General features: G+C 42.3%; 1 protein-coding gene across 1 annotated transcript in view; it reads left to right on the top strand.

Moving 5' to 3' along the window:
• The window catches only part of prickle1b (prickle homolog 1b), a 134,113-nt gene that overhangs the window by 106,698 nt on the left and 4,374 nt on the right, over positions 1 to 23,041 (top strand). The window contains exons 3-7 of the mRNA XM_048607824.1: positions 5,149 to 5,262; positions 16,158 to 16,295; positions 18,102 to 18,305; positions 20,734 to 20,920; positions 22,279 to 23,038. Coding sequence (XP_048463781.1) covers positions 5,149 to 5,262; positions 16,158 to 16,295; positions 18,102 to 18,305; positions 20,734 to 20,920; positions 22,279 to 23,038 — 1,403 coding nt within the window. The remainder of the gene's footprint in view (positions 1 to 5,148; positions 5,263 to 16,157; positions 16,296 to 18,101; positions 18,306 to 20,733; positions 20,921 to 22,278; positions 23,039 to 23,041) is intronic.

The raw sequence follows: 23,041 nt of genomic DNA, 5'->3' as shown, positions 1-23,041 counted from the left end.
AATTCCTTGCCTTGTTGAATGAATCACCCAGAGTCAACGAAAGAGGTTACTCAGTGAAGCAACTTTCTTCTCAGTGATCAGACAGGGCTTTTCTGCAATTGTCTGTCATAGTGAACGTGCATTATAAAATGGTGCCAAGATTTAAAGTTGCCAAAGATTCTGATCCTGGATTGCAATGGCTATTAAGTTAAACGCTTAATGGTTTACCATTCAGAGAAGGGGCAGGCATTGACAGGTTATTCCCATGAACATCAGCACAGCATTTGACATTCAAATAACAGAGCATGGAGGAGGAAAGTATTCCTTCAACAGTGGTTCCCTCTGCATGCCACTCCTGGCTGAAGAGCATTTTGTGCTAAAGAAAATTTCACCTTCAAAAGATTACCAACCTTGGATAGCTGCCCATGTCTTTAACCTTGATAATTTCTCAGGTGCATTATCTACCACCCAACACGACCTCATTGATTCATTCCATGAGTCATTGAGCAAAGATGCAATTCAGTAATGGAGCAAAATAAGACTTACCGCCTACACTATATCCACACCCAACTCAAGGCTGCAACTGATGAGAATGCACCATCAGCAGTTCAAAGAATTTTGGCATGGCTACAACAATATTGCGGATTAATATGAGACAAAGTGCTGGCCTTGTGATTATAACACAGTGTGGAGCTGGAGGATCACAGCAGGCCAGGCAGCATCAGGGGAGCAGGAAAGTTGACGTTTCGGGTCAGGACCCTTCTTCAGAAATGGGGAAGGGGGAAGGGAGCTCGGAAATAAATAGAGAGAGGAGGAGTGGGGCTGTGGAAGGTAGGTGGGATGGTGATAGGTGAATGCAGGTAGGCAGTGGTAGGGCTTGGTCTGTGAGGTGGCAGGAGCTGATAGGTGGGAGTGAAGATGGACAGGTTGTGTCAGGTCAAGAAGGAGGGGATGAGAGGAGGGTTGGGAGATTTTGAAATTGGTAAAATCCACATTTAGGCCATTGGGCTGTAGGCTCCTGAGGCGGAATATGAGGTGCTGCTCCTCCAGTTTCCGGGTGGCGTCATTGTGACATTGGAGAAGGTCCACGATGAACATGTCACCCAGGGAGTTAGAGGGGGAGTTGAAATGGTTTGCAACTGGAAGGTGTTGTTTGTCGCAAACAGAGCGCAGGTGCTGTACAAAGTAGTCTCCCAGCCTCTGCTTGGACACACCGATGTAGAGGAGGCCACATCGAGAGCAGCGGATGCAGTAGACCACATTGATGAATGTGCAGGTGAACCCCTGTCTGATGTGAAAGGTTTGTTTGGTTCTTTGAATGGAGGTGTAGGGGCATGTCTAGCACTTCCTGCGTTTGCAGGGAAAGGCTGGGGAGGGAAATATATCTTTGGCTGTGGGGTCGGATTGTATGTGGCAGAAGTGGTGGAGAATGATACTTTGAATATGGAAGTAACCCATCCCTATCTGCCATTTGTAGGGACTGCGCTCTCTGCGACTCCCTCATCTGCTCCACACTCCCCACTAGTCCCACCACCCCTGGCACCTTTCCCTGCAACCACAGGAAGTGCTATACATGCCCCTACACCTCCCCCCTCACCTCCATTCAAGGCACCAAATAAACCTTCCACAACCTTGCATGGTTCACCTGCACATCCGTCAATGTGGTCTATTGCATCCGCTGCTCTTGATGTGGTCTCCTCTACATCAGTGAGACCAAGCAGAGGCTCGGAGACCGCTTTGTAGAGCACCTACGCTCTGTTCGTGACAAACGACAACACCTTCCGGTCGTGAACCATTTCAACTCCCTCTCCCACTCCCTGGGTGACATGTCCATTCTGGGCCTCCTCCAGTGTCACAATGACGCCACTCGCAAACTGGAGGAGCAGCACCTCGGGAGACTACAGCCCAATGGCCTAAATGTGGATTTTACCAATTTCAAAATCTCCTCATCCCATGACCAACCCTCCCTCTCATCCCCGCCTCCTTGACACAACCTGTCCATCTTGTCTCCCAACTATCTGCCCCACCCATCCCACTGACCAATCCCCACCACTGCCTACCTGCACTCACCTATCACCATCCCACCTACCTTCCCCTGCCCCATCCCTCCTCTCTCTATTTATTTCTGAGCTTCCTTCCCACTCCCCACTTCTGAAGAAGGGCCCTGACCCGAAACGTAAACTTTCCTGCTCCTCTGATGGTGCCTGGCCTGCTGTGTTCCTCCAGCTCCACACTATGTTATCTCTGACTCCAGCATCGGCAGTTCTTACTATCTGTGGCCTTGTGATTGAGTAATTTGTGGGGGATATTGTGGCCTGAGTGTGTCAGTGTCAAAAGAGAGTCTCACAAAGCTGTCCTTGGGCTATGGAGGCCAAGTCATTGAGTATATTTAAGACAGAGATAGATAGATAGATTCTTGACTGTCAAGGGGATCAGGGATTATGGGGAGAAAGTGGGAGATCGGGGTTGAGAAATTCATCCGCCATGATTGAATGGTGGAGCAGACTCAATGGGCCGAACGGCCTAACTTCAGCTCCTATGTCTTATGGTTTTATTGTCTTATTTCCTTAAAAGTGAAATCTTCACCTGTTTTGTGGGAAGATGGCTTTGGTCAAGTGAATGAGATAATTTGCTAAAATCCCATGAAGAGAAATGCCACAAGGAGCCTGATTTAACATTGATTTCTATGTTACATTTGTTACGTTTAAACTTGTTATGACCGTGGCCCATATTTTCCAATGGCCAGTTGTTATTCCAGTTTAGAGTAGAGTTGCACATGGAGACCTGGAGACAGTAAAGACTGCAGAAGCTGGAAGCTAGAGTCAATAAATGTGGAGTCGGAAAAGCACAGCAAGTCAGACAGCATTTGGACTGAAATGTTGACTTTCCTGCTCCTCAGCTGCTATCTGACCTGCTTTGCTTTTCCAGCTCCACATTTATTGAGACTTGCATGTGGAGACCCTGTGAAATGTTCATCATACCAGACTCTCCAGGAATTGCCTGGGAAGTTAATTATCCTGGGCAATTACCCTATGTATGGAATCCTCCAAACGATCCGTTTAAAGTTCTGATGGAATGAAGTAAATAGTTACTCAAGAAAAGTTAGACTAATAACTGCAAAGTCTAACTCCCAAGTAACTATTCATCTGATGCCATACTTAGCTCTCACAACTACATGTCCCCCCAGACCCTTCACGTTCCTGTCTTTCCACAGAATCCAGTAATTTCCACCCCCCAAACCCCCAAACCTCCACCCCTTCTCGGTTTGCATTCCCTGACAGCTCTGCAGCAAGAGAGAATGGAAAATATGAAGTAGTCCTGATCAAAATCTCCTATCAGAAATGTGGAGCTCTGTTCTTTCATAAGAAAAGGGCAGAGGGGCAGTCTGCATGAGATTGCCTCTCCTCAGGTAATCCAGCCATATGGGAATGCAATACCATCTTTTAAGTGAGGTGGAGTTGACATAGAATATTAGCCATGTAATTTTGAATGACCGAGCAGACTCAAACGACCCTTTAGTCATTTCCTGTTCTTGTGTTCCATGTATGCAGTATCTCTGAAGCATCTTTTTTTAATCTTGGTTAGATTCTTTCGTTGGGTGGGTTTGATAGTACAGATCCAGATTCAGTTTTAATAGCATTTTGAGGTTTTTTTGTTCCCAATCAAAAGAGTTGCTTTCCAACCTTTTATAAATCAGTGCTATTCCCTCATGTCCACCAGCCCAGCCTCATCTGTTATCCAGCTCTGTCTGTACTTCCGTACAGACTGTCTTCCTTCCATGAACATCACAATTTCTATTAGTACAGCTGAAGACTATTAAATTGCTCTAGTTGAAATCAATGGTTCCACATTAGATCACTTCCATTAAATGCAGAGGCTAAACAAGTCATCTGCTGCGAAGATTTATGTGTTGGACTCCAGTGTTTTGCTGCATTAACAACTTCTTGTTAACACTAATAGCAGAAGCATTTGTGTCTGTGTGTTTGTGTGTGTTGTTACATTCTTTTAAGAATAGGTTTCACTTGGGAATTAATTGTAATGAAAGTGGGGAGAAAAAATTCTTTACATAACATAATTTTCCCATTCATTAAATCCTGTGAACTGTTTTCCTAGCATAGTGTCTGTCTTGACACAAAATGTATCCGGAGTATTTTTGTCAACTCCACCTGGATTAAAAGTCTAGAATTATAATTATCCCATTTTAAATCACAGGGAAAATAATAGTATCACCCTCAACCTGTTTAAAGTAACTTCTGCTGATTTGTGATTTTGCGTAGGAGGTATCTCCTTAATTTTCTGATGCAAGAGACCCCCAGTTGGGAGGTGTTGAACTGTAGAGCTCCCTTTCAAGATTAGGCTCTCATTAAACCTGCAAAGGGTTGTTTTTCCAATTTCCAGCCATTACCTTTGATTGGAATAGCTCCACACAGATGCTTTACTGTAACAAATTAGTGACTGTACAGTCACTGAACCTAGCATCTAATAAATTATGGCGGGAACCCAAAGCTGGAAGGAATTTCCTCCAGCTACATCCCAGAAGCACACATGGAAGCAATGAAGTCAACTTGCTTGGATGAGTTTTGCCTGTGGGAGATCAGAAAATTGAACACACTCTTCTCTTTTAAGTCAACTCAACCCACGGGACACATTTTGGGTTTGTGTCCAGTGTTTTTGTTTCCTGGGCAACTTCACACATTAACTTGGGTAATTGCTGACAGAAATGTGGTATTTTCTGAAGCTGTTTAGTGCAGCAATGATGAGGCGTAGGGAAGGGTAATGACCACATTAACCATGCATAATTTATGATACGTTAATTGTTGCCACATATCCCATCCCAGAATGGCAGTTCTCTGCCGTAGGTCATATTTGAAGCAATCCAATTTCTCTGGTTTTAATGATCTCTGCTCCTAGTAATGGTCAATGTAACGTAAATCCTGTTAGACTCCTGTTCCATGTAACATCACATCCATCACAGAAATCATAAATCTCTGTTTTACAAAAGAAAAATCATTAACTGGATGCATTTGAAAGCATTCAGTGTTTGATAAGCAACCAACAGATGAAATTAATGAAACCTGTAGCTAATGTGGTGAAATTATCCATTGGGGCATTTCTGCTTGACTGACTTTGTAAACTTTCAATTGTGTGTTTATTCATTCTCAACTACAGGTACAGCTCTATTTTTCATGCCTGCCAGAAGACAAGGTCCCTTATGTCAACAGTCCTGGAGAGAAACACAGAATTAAGCAGCTTCTGTATCAACTACCACCGCATGATAATGAGGTAATAAAACTCATGTTTTAAAAAAACACAAGTTCAAATCTTGCATACCATGTATTTGGCACTCATAGAGATTGGTGAGAAACTAAATTGCTTTCTGTCATCTTTTTACCTCATTGATTAACCAGAATTTTGTGTAAAATGTTTAAAATTGTCACAGGAATGGTAGTTAATCCCCAAAACCACAACATGTGTATCTGTAAACTTTGAATTATTTATCTATTTGTTCTGAAGCAAACATTCCTTGTGCTTTTATTAGTGAGCATTCTCTTCCTCTCATTTACATTTGTTGTATTTCACATTACTTTCTTAACACTAGTCACTTTTATGCTGTTTGCTGTCATGTTGTAACTGTCGTCATGTGCTTAAAATTCCAAACATTATTATAGGCAAAGATGGAGAAACAGACTGCACTGTAGCAGAGAAATTCTGGGGCTTGAAGGAGGCATTGTGTTCCTGTGAACTTGTTGTCAGAAAGGAGTGCCCTTTCTTGAATAAATAAGCTACAGCTCATGTTTTAATCCAGCCTGCGATTCACATTTACAAAAGGCTTTGTAGTAAAACAGATATGTGCTTTCTGGCCAGGGGTTTAAGTTGTAAAGGGCTGCTAACAATTATCCCTTTCTATTTAAAGTCTATCTTCTTTATTCATTTAAGTGTCGTTTGGTTGGAGCTCTTCGCCTTTCTTTAAAATCCAGCTCTTGTCTTGCTGTCTGTATTAGCCCAGCTAATATTCTAAAAAGTGCATTCACATCTCACATGTCTCCTTTTAATCAGAAACTGCTGTTGGACTAATATCACTGCATAAATTCTCCATTCAATCCACCTTGAGTTTCTAAGTAGGCATTAGTAACCTAATCTACTAAGTGTAAGAAGCACCTTAGTAATATTCATACTGTATAAATTTTGGAAGCATTGTCACAACGTGCCTTTTGTGTACAGAGCTATAAAAACACACAATTAATCATAAAGTATAGAGGAGATAGGATTTCCACTAGTTACTTTGTGTTAGTGCTGTAAACAATAATGGGAAGATTTCCTCTGTCCACAATCTCCATTTAACAAATGATTTTATTGAGAGTTGTGATCAGAGGACACTTCCTTGTGAGACTGAAATGCTCAGCACAAATGAAAGTGGCAGCACAGTTGCTCAGTGGGTTAGCCCCGCTGCCTCACAGCACTAAGGACCCAGGTTCAATTCCAGCCTTGGGTGACTGTCTATGTGGAGTTTGCACATTCTCCCTGTGTCTGCGTGGGTTTCCTCTGGGTGCTCCGGTTTCCTCCCACAGTCCAAAGATGTGCAGGTTAGGTGGATTGGCCATGCTAAATTGCCCATAGTGTCCAGGGATGTGCAGGTTAGGTGGATTGGCCATGCTAAATTGCCCATAGTGTCCAGGGATGTATAGGTCAGGTGGATTAGCCATGGGAAGTGCAGGGATAGGGTGGGTCTGGGTGGGATGCTCTTCAGAGGATTGGTGTCGATGCAGTGGGCCAAATGGCCTGCCCCCATACTAGGGATTCCATGAAACTCTCTAATAATAGCAACTTTTACTTTGAAAATAAAATTTTGTCTATTTTTCGCAGTGGAATTATACATTCCCACTTCTACAGCAAACTGTTCACATAACTCGTCCAGTTTTTTTTCCTCCAATCTTGACCTGGCATGTGATTCCAGTGTCCTTTTTCTCTCGTATGTACTAAGCCATTCTTCCTGTGTGAAATTAGCTTTACGCAATGTTGGTTGGCAGGTTTGTGTACTGTTTGGAGGGCATTAGAGCCAACCCTATTCCCGTTATTCCTGGACCACACTTCACCAGATGTCACAGGATACGGGTCAGAATTGGAACCCTGTTTAGTTTGGTTTTCCTTTCTAGCCCTGGATGCTGAGGCCAATTGCAGTCACTCATCAATAAACCAGCTGGGAGCAGTTGACTTACCGCAGGTTTGGGGATTGAAGCTGGAATCTCTGCAGCAGTTAACTTCCACACCAAGCTTTTACAATTGGAAAGTGAACAAGTGAGTTTAACATTGTACAGATTGAAAAGCTGAAGGATTTAGTTTGATAGACCATCAGTATGGAATGCTGGACATTACTCCATTGAGGCTTTTGCCCAACCTGTCCATGTCGCCCAGTTTTCACAATTAATCCAGTCCCATTTGCCTACGTTTGGTCCATATCCCTCCATACCTATCTCATCCATGTACCTACCAATAAGCTCTGTTGAGAGTGCGGAGTGGAATTGGAGCACTTTAACACAGGAAATTTGAGAGTTCTCTGCAGACCGTTATGCATATTTCATGATTTACAATTCAGAGTCACACCAGCAGAATCATGAAAAGCGTCTTTTTGCTCCATATTTTGGCTGCAGGAGAGAAAAGTTAAAAGCTAGGTACTAGATAACCCCTGAACCTCTAAGCCAGGCAGTTTTCTCAGGACAATGGCTGCCTTATCTCAGTGGTGGTCTCCATGCAATTGGAATTGTAACCACATACTCAACATGTGTGAGCAGATTTTTATACTCATTCTGTTGGCAAGTCTGTGTTGAAATGTGGTGAATCTTTATTTCAGATGGTCTATTGCTCATGAAACCAACACGTTCATTTTCGTAGTCATGCATGATCTCCATCACCGGTACTGATGTTTCTTCCTCGGAAGATACAGGAATGAAGTGTTCTGTTTGAACGTGTATCTTTTGCAACTGATATCTGGTTTGAGTCTGTCATCACTGTCTATTCACCAAGCCACGATGCAGTCTGAATTACATTAGATATGGTTTCATGAATTAACCCAACTGGGGTATACTGCTCAATAGCTATCTCAACACTTAAGTTTTGGCAAAATCTTTATGGATTTTTGCAGGCTGAACTCTCTTCACTGCAAATAAGAGCGGAAACTATTTTCACAACCCTGCATTGTCGCAGGTTTCCACCTTGCTGATAGTATTGAACAAATTTCTTGAATGGATTCTATCTTCTGTTTGAGTCCTGCCGTGAGTCTAGGAAGCCTATGAAATTTCTCACTGATTGTTCGGTGACCCAAGATTCTTTGACCCATTGTTCCAAAACTGGCAGTTTCTTGAATTTACTTAATTTGACTCTTCCTGCCATTTAGTCATAGAGGTTTACAGCATGGAAGTAGGCCCTTTGGCCCAACTTGTCCACGTTGCCCAGTTTTCACGATTAATCCAGTCCCATTTGCTTACGTTCGTCCATATCTCTCCATACCTATCTCATCCATGTACCTGCCCAAATGTGTACTTGCCTCCACCGCTACCCCTGGCAGCCTGTTCAAGACACTCATCACCCTCTGTGTAAAAAAACTACCCTGGACCATTTTCTATCTCTCCCCTCTTACCTTAAACTTATGCCCTTTGGTTTTAGACTCCTCTACCATGGGCAAAAGCTGTTGGCTATTTATCTTATCTGTGCCTCGCAAGATTTTATACACCCCTCAGTCTCCTACACTCCAGGGGACAAAGGTCCCAGCCTATCTATCCTCTCCTTATAACTCAAACCTTCCAGTCCAGGTAACATCCTAGTAAATCTTTTCTGCATTCTTTCTACTTTAAGATTCAGTTCAAAAATGCATTTCTGTTCAAGGGTGGGAATTGTTGTTTGTGATGTATTTGAATTTGATAGCCCTTGTATTGCATAGATTTAATTTTAAGTGCTATACTTCCTGGACAATGTAGTTGCACCGCTGCAACAGTGTTTCTTCAACCAAGGTACACTCTCTGATGTACAGTGATCCACACCTTTGTATCAAGTTTAAAATTTGTGAGATGCCCATTGACATAAACCTTTACTTATTCTCCTCAGAATACTTTGTGTCTTTTCTTCTAGTGTTGGTTGCTTAGTCTTATTAACTTCTTTATTGGGGTGGCTATTTGTCAACTTGTCGCTCTGCAGCTATATCCTACTTTGCCACATTTTCTAAAAGTGGTCTATTGTTTTATGGATGAAGCATTTTTTTAAATAATTGTGCACTCCTCATGTCTATGGAGCTTCCTTGTTACGAAGTACTGACATTGATTTTTAATATCTACTGTCTGTCCTCATTTCTGAACTGGCTTCTGTGTATGTATTTAGGGGCTGTATGCGTTAAGAACTGAATGGATTATGCTGACCGCTAAGTTTGACCTTCTCGTGTTAGGATTGATCTGTGCTGTTGCTGTACTTGTGCTTCACTCATTATCTGAATAGCTTTCTCTAGAAGCAACTTTTCTTTTGGTTGTAATAAATCTGACAAAGACTCATCAACAATTCCAATATCAATTCTCTCTCTTATGCATTCTGATTTTAATGTTCCACGGTCACATTTTCCACTAATGTGTCATCATTTAAGGAAATTATCTGGGGACTCCCCCTCATTCCCCTTCCTCTTCTATTAAATCTGTACGAGCTACAAATCTTCTTGAAAACTTTAAACACCTATGGGCGTAACACCCTCAAACTGGTCCGCAGATGGGAAACAAATGCCATCTGACTGAGCACGACCCACGAGCAACTATACTTCCTGCACAAATGCCTCAGAAAGCAGGTACTGCCACAAAGCTTAAGGTATAAACCACTAGTCAACTATCAACAGGCACAGAGAACAGCTGAACAGAACGGCCGCAGAATGATCAGGGTTATGATCAACAATGCCCACAACCTCCTCCACAAATATGAGCGGGAAATTGTGCGCCAAAAAACTCTTTACTCCAACACAGCCGACCAGGAATGGACATTCACACTGGAACAAGCCATCACCATACAACAACAAAGGACCAGAACAAAGAAAAGAATAGCCCTTCAAGAAAAACTGTCCAAAATCACCCATATCAAAGACATGGACAACTCAGATTCATAGATTAAAAACATCTCAGACCAACCACTTACAGACACTGAGAAGACCATCGGTATGAGGACTGAATTATAGTTACAGAGACACCAAAAAGACTGACTTCCTGGCTGCGCTGGAACCAACACTAAAGAACAGTGGACTCACGGAAGAAGTACAACAGACCATCAGACAGACAATAGTCCCAATACTAAGCAAAAAAGGTATGTAAAACACATTCAACACAGAAGAGAGGAAAGCCCTGGAAAGACTCAAGAAAGACAGGAACACTGTTATCTTACCAGTGGACAAAGGACGCATGACAGTAATCCTCAATAGAACCCAATACATCGAGAAAGCTAACGCGCTACTAGCAGATACTGACACCTACCAACAGATGGCAATGGACCCGACACCACAGTTAGGGAACTGGATTACAATGACTGTGAAGAAATTACACAACTGAGGACATATCAACAAGACAGACGACCAAAAAATGAAGCCAGAGGGATCCAACACAGTCTGGTTCTACAGACTCCCCAAGGTGCAGACCCATTGTCTCACTTACAAGCACACCAACATATAGACTTGCCAAAGAACTACAACAGAAATCGAAATACTTAGTGGACAACATTACCCACTCCAACCATTCATCCCAAGAATTCCTCAACAACATCAAAGACACCAAGATAGAAGAGGACGAGATAACGATATCCTTCGACGTAACAGCACTAGTTACATCATTAAACATCGAACTAGCCAAAGAAACAACAGCCGTACTGCTGGACAAATCAGATAAGCAGGCACCCCAGGACACCAACAACATGAAACTACTAGATCTGTGCCTCACAACCCACTTCACCTTCAACAACATCATGTACAAACAAATCAACGAAATACCAATGGGATTCCCAATATCAGGACTGATTGCAGAAGCAGTAATGCAAAGGTTAGAACAGACAGCATTCCCCACTATACAACCCAAACTTTGGGTCGCATATGTAGATGACACCTTCGTAATTATTAAACGCAAAAGACTAGAAGAAACCCATCGACACATAAACAACATCTTTGCGGGGATAAAATTCACGAAAGAAGAAGAGAACAACCGACTAACCTTCCTGGACATAATGGTAAAACGCAAAAACAATGGTGAACTCCAGACTAGTCTATATAGAAAGACCACACCTACAGACCAAATACCTCAGTTACACTAGCCCACAAATGGAGCTGCATCAGGACACTATTTAAATGAGCCACAACACATTAGGGCAACCAGGAACTACACAAAGCAGAACCAGCGCACTTACACAGTCTTCCAAAAAAATGGATACCCGAAAAGCACAATCCGCCATTACCTCTGAGACAGACCACAACAGGAAGACACCAACACGACCAGACTCACTATTCACCCTACCGTACATCAAGGACATTTCAGAGATGACTACAAGACTACTCGGACCCCTAGGTATCAGAGTAGCCCACAAACTGACAACCACCCTACGACAGCTACTGACGAATGTAAAGGATCCCATACCCTAAACCAGCAAAACTAGTGTAATATACAAAATACCATGCAAGGACTGTTGAGAAACACTACATAGGCCAAACTGGAAGAAAACCGACAGTACAGATACATGAACACCAACTAGCCAAAAAGAGACACGACCAATTCTCACTTGTCTCACTACACACGGACAGTGAGGGACATGAATTCAATGGTGACAACACATTGATAATCGCACAAGCCAAACAGAGACATGCCAGAGAATTTCTGGAGGCCTGGTATTCCAACCGGAACTCCATCAACAAACACATTGAATTAGACCCTGTGTACATACTGCAGACAAACAGAACTGGAAGTAATACCAATTACCCTAGCAAACCGAGGCAAATAAATAACAAGTGGGACAGAACACCAATGCTTTCCTGGAGGCGCATTGACAATGTTACCTAGCAAGGTGATGAAACGTTTGCAGTCAAACCCATGGGCTTGGCGAGTATGTCTACAACTTCATTTGTTCTTATGTTAAATTAATCGTCAAAGGATTGCAGATCTTGATCGAAAATATCTGTTACTTTTCTTGGTGAGCTATAACAATGTTAAATATAGTCCCAATCAAACACAAAAGTGCACTTGTGTTCTGAAGAATCTTGTATATTATAAATCTTCCAACTTCGTATCTAACTTGGAAGCAACTCTGTGTCTTAAAATGTTGCCTTCTCCAAGATTACCAGTTCTGTGTTCTATTTGAGCCATCTCAGAAATTAAACTTTCTTGGTGACATTATTTCTGCTGCCATGTTTTCCTAATGTGATGGTTTCTTTTTCTTGCTTTAATGGCTTTTAATTCCAGTGTATAGCATTGCTGTACTTGAGACGTTTCCCACATTTTTGTGCTTAAAATAGATGATTCCTTTTTCATAATTTCTGTGAATGAATCTCATTAATTGTGACTTTACTAAATGATTCCTGTTTCCTTAACTGTTTTACTGAATGAATCTTACTACCTGTAGTTTGAATTTTGAATCCCATTCTCTTTAACCGTTTTCCCCTGGATGAGTCCCATTATGTGTAGTTTAAACAAATGCTTCTAGCTGCTATCATGATTTAATTAATGGATCTCTTGCCTTTAGCTCAGCTTCTAACTTTCTCGTTAGAACTTGTCTGCTCAGATTTCTAATTTGACCCATAGTCACTGTAATTCTGACTTTGTGACATTCCTCGTTCTGTGACCTTGTTTCCTGTTGTTTCTGTGGGCCTTGCTATCCCTTATTGTGGTTGTTTCTTTGTGATGTCTGTTGACGGTGGTAGTAATGCTCCATCTCAAGTATTTCAGTCTGGGAGCTGCACCCTTTGTTCTAATGTTTTCCTTCTCCAGCAGGGATTTTGATTTACTCCCCCAGAACATACAGTGTCCATTCAAAAACTTCAACTGAACCTAGATTCAAGACAACTTCTACAGATTGTTGACATGTGATAACAATCTGTAACAACCTTGGTGCCAGTGGTGTTCTAACTGCAGTGGGCTCCTAGCTCATTCTTGTGTCTGACCAGATCTGAAATGCTTTTGACTGTCGTTTGTACATTTTGCCTTTATGAGGTGGTCCTGTTCAACATTCCTAAACGTTCAGCTCTTTCAGCTGTTGACTGTCTGTTTTAAGAAGCCTTCTTTAAATGCTGTGCCCAAGGAATCTTCAGATCTCCCTGACTGCCAGTGTTTTGTATGCTGTAGATAAATGGTGTCTTGCACCGCTTGCTGCCACATCATAATATGAATCCATATCACAGCTCATCATGGTCTTAGATCCATCTGATATAGACGGATTTTTCTTTGCAATATATATTTGCAAAATACAGGGACTACTTCTATGATGTGATAGTTGCGTTCTTGTGTGATCTTGCGCAATAGAAAATTGCATTATAGGGAAATTGCTACAGAAAATCGCAATACCTGTACAGCAAAAAGTTTGCATTACCCAAAACAGCGTCCACTATTCATCAATCGTGTTACAGCCAATACACATTAATGAAACACGTGGTATAGCAGAATTATCTGTACATTTGCTGCCAACATCCTTCTTCTCCCTGGCTTTCTGCTGTTCGTGATCTACATAAACGACTTTGTGGAAAACATAGCTGGTCTAAGTTTGCAAACGATACAAAGTTTGGTGGAGTTGCTGATAGTGAGGAGGATACAGCAGGATATAGGTCAGTTGGAAAACTGACAGATGGAGTTTAATCTGGACAAATGTGAGGTGATGCATTTTGGAAGGTCACGTACAAGTGAAAATTGTACTGTGAATGGCAGAACCTTTAGGAGTATTGACATGCAGAGGGATCTGGGTGTGCAGGTCCACAGTTCACTGAAGGTGGCAGCATGGATAGATAAGGTAGTAAATAAAGGCATATGGCACGCTTGCCTTCATTGGACGAGGCATTGAGTAGAAGGATAGACAGGTTTTATGCTGCAGCTTTATACAATTTTAGTTAGGCCACACTTAGACTATTGCATACAGTTCTGGTCACGACACTACCAGAAGGATGCAGATGCTGTGGGAAGGGTACAGGAAAGCTTTATGACGATGTTGCCTGGTATGGGGGATTTTAGCTATGAAGAAAGGTTGGATAGACTGGGTTTGTTTTCACTGGAACGCAGGAGGTTGAGGGGCAACCTGATTAGAAATTTGCATGATAGAGTGGAAGGTTTGACGCTTTTTCCCAGGGTGGAGGGGTTAATTACTAGGGGACACAGGTTCAAGGTGCAAGGGGGGGTATGTTGAAAAGAGATCTGCGAGACAAGTTTTTCACATAAAGAGTGGTGAGTGCCTGGAACACGATGCCAAGAGGAGGTGGTGGAAGCAGACATTCAAGAAACACCTGAACGAATACGTGAATAGGAAGGGAATAGAGGGATACGGATCCTGTAAGTGAAGACAGTTTTAGTATGGAAGGGCAAAATGTGTTGGTGCAGAGCTGGAGGGCTGAAAGGCCTGTTTCTGTCTGTATTGTTCTTTATTCTTTATTCTTGGTGTGGTAGAGGGTGACCACCTGATTGTTAAGTCAACAGCCTCTTTAGACAGAAGATGTAGATTATTGCATGATAGCAACTAATTACAAGTTACACTGGTATGTGAGACATTATTATTGAAACCTCAACATTCAGTCTTACTGTTCTGAGCTCCAAAGCTGTTCCCCTGCCCTATGACATCATCATATTGAGCATAAGGAACTCCTCAACATTAACTCTTTTAGACCCTTACACCCTTCTACAACACACACTTTGTAAAATGGGAGGCAAGAACATAACAAACTTGTGGTGTGCTGTTGACACGCTGGTATGGAGACACAGAAATGCCTTGCAACATTGCGTAGATCAAGTAAGATCTAAAAGTTTGGAACATGGATTAAGTAAGAATGCCAAAAATGTAAGAACAACGGTAGTTAGGAATGCACGAGAAGAATTCAGTGTGAACATGGACACGGATTGTGTCACACTACAATTACCATATACGTTTGACTATTTTTTTAGACCAAATTATAATAGAGGTGGCAATTATGATACAGAGCTTAGAAGAAGGGAAGAGATAGAGTAATTTTGTGAAAATGAAGGATGTGTTAACAATGAGAAAAATCCAGCCTGTAACAAAAAATGTCATAAGATGCTATATTCTAACTATTTTCGTGCAAGCTTTAGATCCCTGGAGAAGAAGTAAAGATGCATGGAAGAAAATAGAAACCTTTGAATCGTGGATGCTAAGATGTATACTGAAACTTACACAAATAAGACCATAAAGACAACTGAATAGATATTTGAAAATACAAGGACGAAAAAAAACCTGACATTCCAGAAAAGAGAATGCCAGTATTTTGACGATTTGTTCAAAACGGCAAATCAACAAGAGATCTCTTGTCAAGGTCAAATTGGAAGGAAATAGAAAGCGGGCTCAACCTAGATGTGGTTGGATGCTGGATGTTATAGAGCAGTTGCAGATGAGCTACAGTGGAAATGTGATAAGGCTCAAAACTGACGAGAATGGCACCCTAAGCCAGCAGACCTCTTGGCAGGAGTAGCTACAAACAGCAGCAACGTCCAAGTCTAGATCATCAAGAAATATGTCAAGAAATGCAAAGACCATAATGCCAACTCCTAGGAACCTGACTTTGAAGCTCCAGTCTGAAAAAAACAACTATTCACAACTCTTCTTTGTTTCTGGTCACTCAGCCAATTACATACTCATGTTGCTCTTGTCCCTTTTTAGTCCCTGGTCTTTAACTTTGCTAACAAGCCTATTATGGGGCATTTTATCAAATACCTTTTACAAGTCCGTGTAAATCGCATCACCAGCATTATCCTCATCCATCCTTCTTCAAAGACACAGTTTGCCTTTAATGCAATCTTTGCAGTATTTCCTTAATCAGTATACATTTGTCTCAATGTTTGTTAATTGTATGATGATCTGGTTCATCTGCAATTAATGTGGACCCATTGGGGACTGGTCTAGTATGACATTTGAAGGCTTCAGAACTGGTTTAATTGTTGTAGGTTTTAAGTTACTTGTCTGTATTTTTTTAGGTGCGTTACTGCCAATCTCTGAGTGAGGAAGAAAAGAAAGAATTGCAGCTCTTCAGTGCTCAGAGGAAGAAAGATGCACTGGGGAGAGGAACTATCAAACAGCTACCAAGAGTCCAAATGCATACTGCTTGTGATCAGGTACAAGGAAGCAATAATTAAACAAGCATTGTATTCTGTTTCTTTGAAGTCAGTGATTTATGATGGGTATGGTTCTAACCAGTTCAAGTGATCATTGTGAACCACCTAACATTACATTTGCAGGCATTCCAATCTCAAATGCCTAACAGCTGATCACAATCTTATCCTTATCTGACATCCACATATCCATGGATCACTTAAAAAATTGTAATGTCGCTACCACTATTAAACGAGATACATTCTGATCTTTACCAATTAATTACATGGGGAAAAAAATGAATGACTAAAATTGCGATAAGTTACAAATCAAAATAACATTATTTTCGCATTATATTGCAACAGCTCAGGATTATTAGTGAGATTCCCAATAGAATTGATCATACGTGCCTTCCCTTTGTGCTTCACTTCTTCCTCCTGGCACTGGGGGCTGGAGGTGTCATAGCCATAATGGCACTAGGTTAAGAGTTCAGAGGCCCAGCTTAATGTTCTGAGGACATGAGTTCAAATCCTAGTGTGACAGTTGGTGAAATTTCAAATCATTTCATCAAAACCTAGTTTCAGTAATGGGACCATGAAATTGCATGAAGTTTCATAAAAACTCATCTGGTTCAACTGGGAAATCAGCCGTCCTAACCTGGTCTGGCCTACATGTGACTCCAGACTTTCAGCAATGTTGTTTACTCTGAAGAAACCGAGCAAAAGTCATGAAACTCCAGGGCAATTAAGACTGGGTAACAAAATGTGTCTTTGCCCCCCAACACACATCCCATGAAAGTATAAAGGAAGCTCAGTTAGTGGCTGAGTCAAAGCGACAAGAACATGCTGGGTTCACTCTGATGAGTTAGTTATCTGATTTCAGCTGAAATGCTACAAATGTGTCCCCGAATTAAGAAATTATTGGCCAAAAGCAATTCAAATAGGTTTTCAAGTGTTCCCTATTCTGATAGGAAAATATGGCAGTGGAAATCTGATGAGAACAAAATTAGCTAGCCTCTAATGATCCCTCAGGATAACACAAAGTATCAAACTGCACCTTCAAACTGTAAATCAGAGAGGAGACACCTTCAGAAATGGAGACAAATTGTTAAAAATAATGTAACTGCTGTGTTTACTGCAGGAAGCATATCCAATGAGAGCAACCTGCTTAATTTTCACTTGTATGAAAACACTGAGCATTGTATGGATCATGCAATCCTAACTGTGATCATCGACTATTACTCCTTTTAAACAACAACAGTTTAACAAGCCCATAGACACATTACATTAATTAATGGGCATTTAACAACATATTGGAGAACAGGCATTTCTCATCCTATACTGCCTGTCTTTCCCAAACTTCACAGAATGAGCCATTTAATGTGCCTGTAGGAGCTTTGAATTCCATTCAAAACCAGGGAAGAATTAGGTATGTGGTTGAATCTTTAAAGTTGCAGATCTGAAGAATAGTTTTGGGGCCCTGTGTACTGTAAACAGGCTTTAAAGGTAGTTAGTTTTGGTATAAAACCTTTTGATGTTTGTAAACATCTGAATGGTGGCCAATTCTCTTGTTGAAATGGCTGTGATAACAGAAGAATGGTCTCAACAATTCTGATAAGCCTGCTGATTTGACTCTGGACAAGTCATGTTCTGTGTTTACTTTGGGCCATGACTTAGTGTTCATTCTCACCTTTTTTTCACAATAGGTTTTCTGAGATAATTGAATCTGTGTTCATATAATATTGCAGGGGCGTGAACACGAGTGCGGATTTTAATTTACACCTTTAAAGCCCCCAACCTGACCTCTAACCTCCCAATTGTGTCTTCCAGTGTGAGGAGAAGATAAAAGGAGGTGAAGTTGCAATATTCGCCTCCAGGGCTGGTTCTGCTGTTTGCTGGCACCCTGCATGCTTTATCTGCTCAACCTGCCAGGAGCTCCTCGTTGACCTCATCTACTTTTACCAAGACAGGAAAATCCATTGCGGCAGGCATCACGCTGAACTTCTGAAACCCCGCTGCTCTGCCTGTGATGAGGTGAGAGAAGGTGTATGTAACCAAATTACTGATTTACCAATGTACTGCTCAGTGACTGTCCTTAGAAACTGTCTTCTTTCCATAGTGATTGGGAGATACAGTATGTGGTGTTTAAAGTGGAGCGTTGTTTCAGTGTTTAAGAGAGAGACCAACTTACATTTGTATAGTGCCTTTCCCAAGTTCAGAACAGCACAAAATATCTTACTGTCATTTTTCAAGATGAAGTGGCCAAAGTCCTACTAGACTGCAAGGGCTGCTCTCTCATTAGAGAGAGAGATGACTGGTGGTGGTTTAACCTGAGGGCCACCACACCTCAGGTGATGGGAAAGGCTAAGAAGGAGAGTCCTTCACGTTAACCTCAGATGGCGCTATTGGCATTGCAAACCAACCATCCAGCCAACTGAACTAACCAGTGAAAGCTGCTGGTAGCTATTCCCATGGATTAACAAGGGGAACTGACTGTGAGTATAGCATATTTACCCACTCAGCAGACAGTGGCTTTTGATCCTGGGATTTTACTGGTTTGTGTGGCTTAGCTATACATACATAATGTAATACAATACTTATAATAGCATGTGGACTGCAGCAGTTCAAGAAAGCAGCTCACCATCACCTTCTCAAGGGCAACTAGGGATAGGCAATTAAATCCTGACCAGCCATTGTCCCACAGGTGGATAGAAAAAAGCTTTACTTTGACAGTTTTCATGGTCAATTAAAAGAGGAGGGAATGTTGCTGGTCAAGGCCAAAATTCCCCCCTCAGCTAATCCCAGAGGGGGAATAAAAACACGTTTTATCTCACTCCGAGATAACAAGGTGTAGAGCTGGATGAACACAGCAGGCCAAGCAGCATCAGAAAAAAAGAAGGGCCTAGGCCCGAAACGTCAGCCTTCCTGCTCCTCTGATGCTGCTTGGCCTGCTGTGTTCATCCAGCTCTACGCCTTGTTATCTCAGATTCTCCAGCATCTGCAGTTCCTACTATCGCTGAAACAATTTTATCTCACTCTGTTTGTGTGTGAAAAGTTGTGGGCACAGATTGACTATTTCATTAGCCTATAACAAGGAAGAGACACAACCATGTGGTACTCCAAAGTCTTGCAAAGCTGTACATGTTGAGTGCAGTCACTATTGTACTGTAGGAAAGGCAGCAAGTTGAACCCTACAGCAATACGATAACGATGCAGTAATTTTTTTTCCAAAAGAAGACTCCTGTCAGGAAACAATACCGAAATTGCTGGAAAAGCTAAGCAGGCCTGGCAGCATCTGTGAAGGAAAAAACAGAGTTAACATTTCGGGTCCAGTGACCCTTCCTCAGAACTGTCCTGTCAGACTTGAAATGCTAAATCTGTTTCTCTCTCCACCGATGCCATCAGACCTGCTGAGTCTCTCCAGCACTTTCTGTTTTTATTTCAAATCTTCAGCATCTGCAGTCCTTTGCTTTTATTCATTTTTTTTTATGATCTCGATTGCAAGAGTAAATATTGGCCAGGAGACCAGAGACAACTCTCCCACTCCTTTGCTTCAAAATTTTACCTGAGAAAACTGTTAGAGCTTTGACCAACATGTCATCTGAAGGATAGTATCACAGACAATGCAGCACTCACTCACTACTGTTCTTCTGCTCAACTCTTGGAATTCTCACCTTCTAACTTGGAGGCAAGAGAATAACCAACAGAGCCACAGCTAAACATGGCGAGAGTACTGTATTCCAACTAACATAATTAATTGTCAACAGCATTTCAAAACAAGGTGCTATTTAAATTCAAGCACTGTTTAACTTTCTTCCGTGCAATTTAAATGCTGGTGGGAGAGAGGAAGTCGGCAGGGAGTCATTTCGCGAGAACGACCCCAGCAACTTGCGGTTAGACAGAACCTAATGCAGAATATCATCCCAAACACAGTGTTATTGAAGAAAAATGTTACGTATATTTGAACAAGTGACCAAAAACATACACAAACAGGAGGATTTTAAGGAATATCTTAGAGGAGAGAGGTAAGAGATTGCCAGAGCATGAGTCCAGACCTTTAAGGCTCAGTTGCCACCGGTGAGGCACTAAAAATATAGGAGCACACGCAACTAGAGTTGAATGAACATTCTGTTCTCTTGGGACAATCTACAAATATACATTTTATAGGTTATACACGTAGAAACTAATAGTTATTAAATCCTAGCCGTGATTCAAGTGTGCAATCCAGCAGAATACTGTATTCATTCCATCCTCAGACTGACATTTAGTTCAAAGTTAGCAGAAAACTTCTATGTAATCTTAATGTAGGTTCAAATCTTACAAAAGAGACACTGTGGACTTTTTCTAGTCTTGGTCTTCAAAGATCGGAATATTTATTTACATTTCAGTTTAAATATGAACTGCAGAGATCCTTGTGGAGATTTGAATACTTGCCTAACAAAGCGTTCTTCTGGAATTTCAGATTATTTTTGCCGATGAATGCACAGAAGCTGAAGGCCGTCACTGGCACATGAAGCACTTCTGCTGTTTTGAGTGTGAAACTGTTCTGGGTGGCCAAAGATACATTATGAAGGATGGGCGCCCATACTGTTGTGGCTGCTTCGAGAGTCTATACGCAGAATACTGCGAAGCATGTGGGGATCATATAGGTAATCCAGTTTTACTTTTATTGTAAAATGCTCAGCTGAAAGTGTAAAAACCTAGTTTCTTTTAAAGTATATCCACACGTTATTTGTTTTTCGTGCAATGAATGAGATATTTTTTAACAACTGACAATCAAAAGGGTTAGGTGAAACTTTATCACAGACACAAACCTAGCCTGGGCGGCATGGTGGTTCAGTCGCTAGCACTGCTGCCTCACAGCGCCAGCGACCTGGGTTCAACTCCAGCCTCGGGCAACTGTCTGTGCGGAGTTTGCACATTCTCCCCCTGTCTGCGTGAGTTTCTTCTGGGTGCTCTGGTTTCGTCCCATGGCCCAAAGATGGGCAGTTTAGGTAGATTGGCCATGTTAAATTGCCCATAGTGTCTAGGGTGGGAAAGGCAGGGATAGGATGGGGGTGGGTCTGGGTGGGATGCTCCTCAGCGAGTCAGTGTAGACTCGATGGGCCAAATGGCCTGCTTCCACTCATGATTTAAATATGTGCATTCTTTGTACATAACCAGTCCGATCTATAAGTCGATGGATGGTTGTCAGAAAACAAACTGTGATAGTGTCAGCTCCTTTACATTGTCCACACTACTGTCTTCAGACTCCATCGGATGGGATAACTTCAGCAGACTTGGGATAGTCACATGGGAATAAAACTGGCTAAAGGATATCAATTTAACATCACAGCTGAATTCCTAGTCCAGTAGACTCCTTGATTATGATTTTGATGCAAAGAAGGCTTGGTGAAGAACCCCATGGAAATGTTACTGGCCAGCATAGCAGTCACTGAGCCAAGGGGAGCATGCTACAATCTAAATAATCAGCTGCCAGCAGATAAGTAAGCTTTGTCCAAACCACAGAACTCCATTAGCTGTCTTTTGCCGCCTCTGGACCTATTCCCAAGATATACCAAAGGGCTGAGCCCACAAGCGGTTCAAAATTAAATCCTTGTGAATGGACAAGGGGCAACAGATTTGGAAAGCTCACATAGAAAACCTAACTCTGACCCAGACTTCATGTAGGGTCTGGAGTCACATGTAGGCCAGACTAGGTAAGGACGGCAATTTCTTTCCGTAAAGGTCCTTGGATGAACTAGATGGGTTTTTCCGACAATCAGGAATGGATTCTTGGTCATCAGTCGATTCTTAATTCCAGACTTTCACTGAATTCAAATTCTACCCTCTGACGTGGTGGGATTTGAACGCGGGTCAACAGTCCAGCTGTAATACCACTAGGCCATCACCTCCCCACTTGTCAGTATTTAGATACCAATTCATAAGTGTAGATTCGAGTTAAAAGAACAAATGAATGTCAAATTGCATACTGCTTTTGTCTAAGTGGAGTTTCCTTTAACTGCAGGAGTTGACCATGCACAGATGACATATGATGGGCAACATTGGCATGCCACCGACCAATGCTTTTGCTGTGCCCAGTGCAGGACTTCGCTTCTGGGATGCCCTTTCCTCCCAAAACAAGGTCAGATTTTCTGCTCGAAATCCTGCAGCCTGGGCGAAGACGTACACGCCTCAGACTCCTCCGACTCTGCGTTCCAATCCGCGCGGTCAAGAGAGTCCAGGAGGAGTGTCCGACTGGGAAAAAGCAGCAAGTCAGCAGACCAATGCAGGCAGTCGTTGCTGCTTTCGCCTGCTGTCAATTACAAATGCCCCGATCTCTCTGGCAGGAGCGACGACCCATTATCTCAGCAAATGGATGCCCTCAGCCTCGGCAGCCCAGCTGCGAGTCTCAGCAACAATCGTTTTTGGAACGGTCGGGTGGAGGCCGACGCAGCTGAGGAACATGAAGAATGGGCTGAGCACGACGACTACATGACCCAGCTACTGCTTAAGTTTGGCAATCGGGGCATCTTTCAGCAGTTCAGTGAAGACGCCAAGCACTGGATATCAGACAGCGAAGCCAAAAGTAAGAAGGAACTGAATGGCCGTAATGGTCAGGGCTTGGTAAGTACGAAGTATGAGTCCAACATGTACTGGGCGCAATCCCAGGATAATCTAGGAGATTCCGCCTATGGGAGCCACCCTGGACCAGCCAGCAGTCGCAAGATTCAAGAGCTTGACATTGATCATGGTGCAGCGGCCTACAATCATGACCAAAACCAGTGGTA

This window comes from Rhincodon typus, chromosome 18, assembly GCF_021869965.1.
Source record: "Rhincodon typus isolate 14 chromosome 18, sRhiTyp1.1, whole genome shotgun sequence".
Classification (NCBI taxonomy): Eukaryota; Metazoa; Chordata; class Chondrichthyes; order Orectolobiformes; family Rhincodontidae; genus Rhincodon; species Rhincodon typus.
This window is presented reverse-complemented; position numbering and strand designations above follow the sequence as displayed.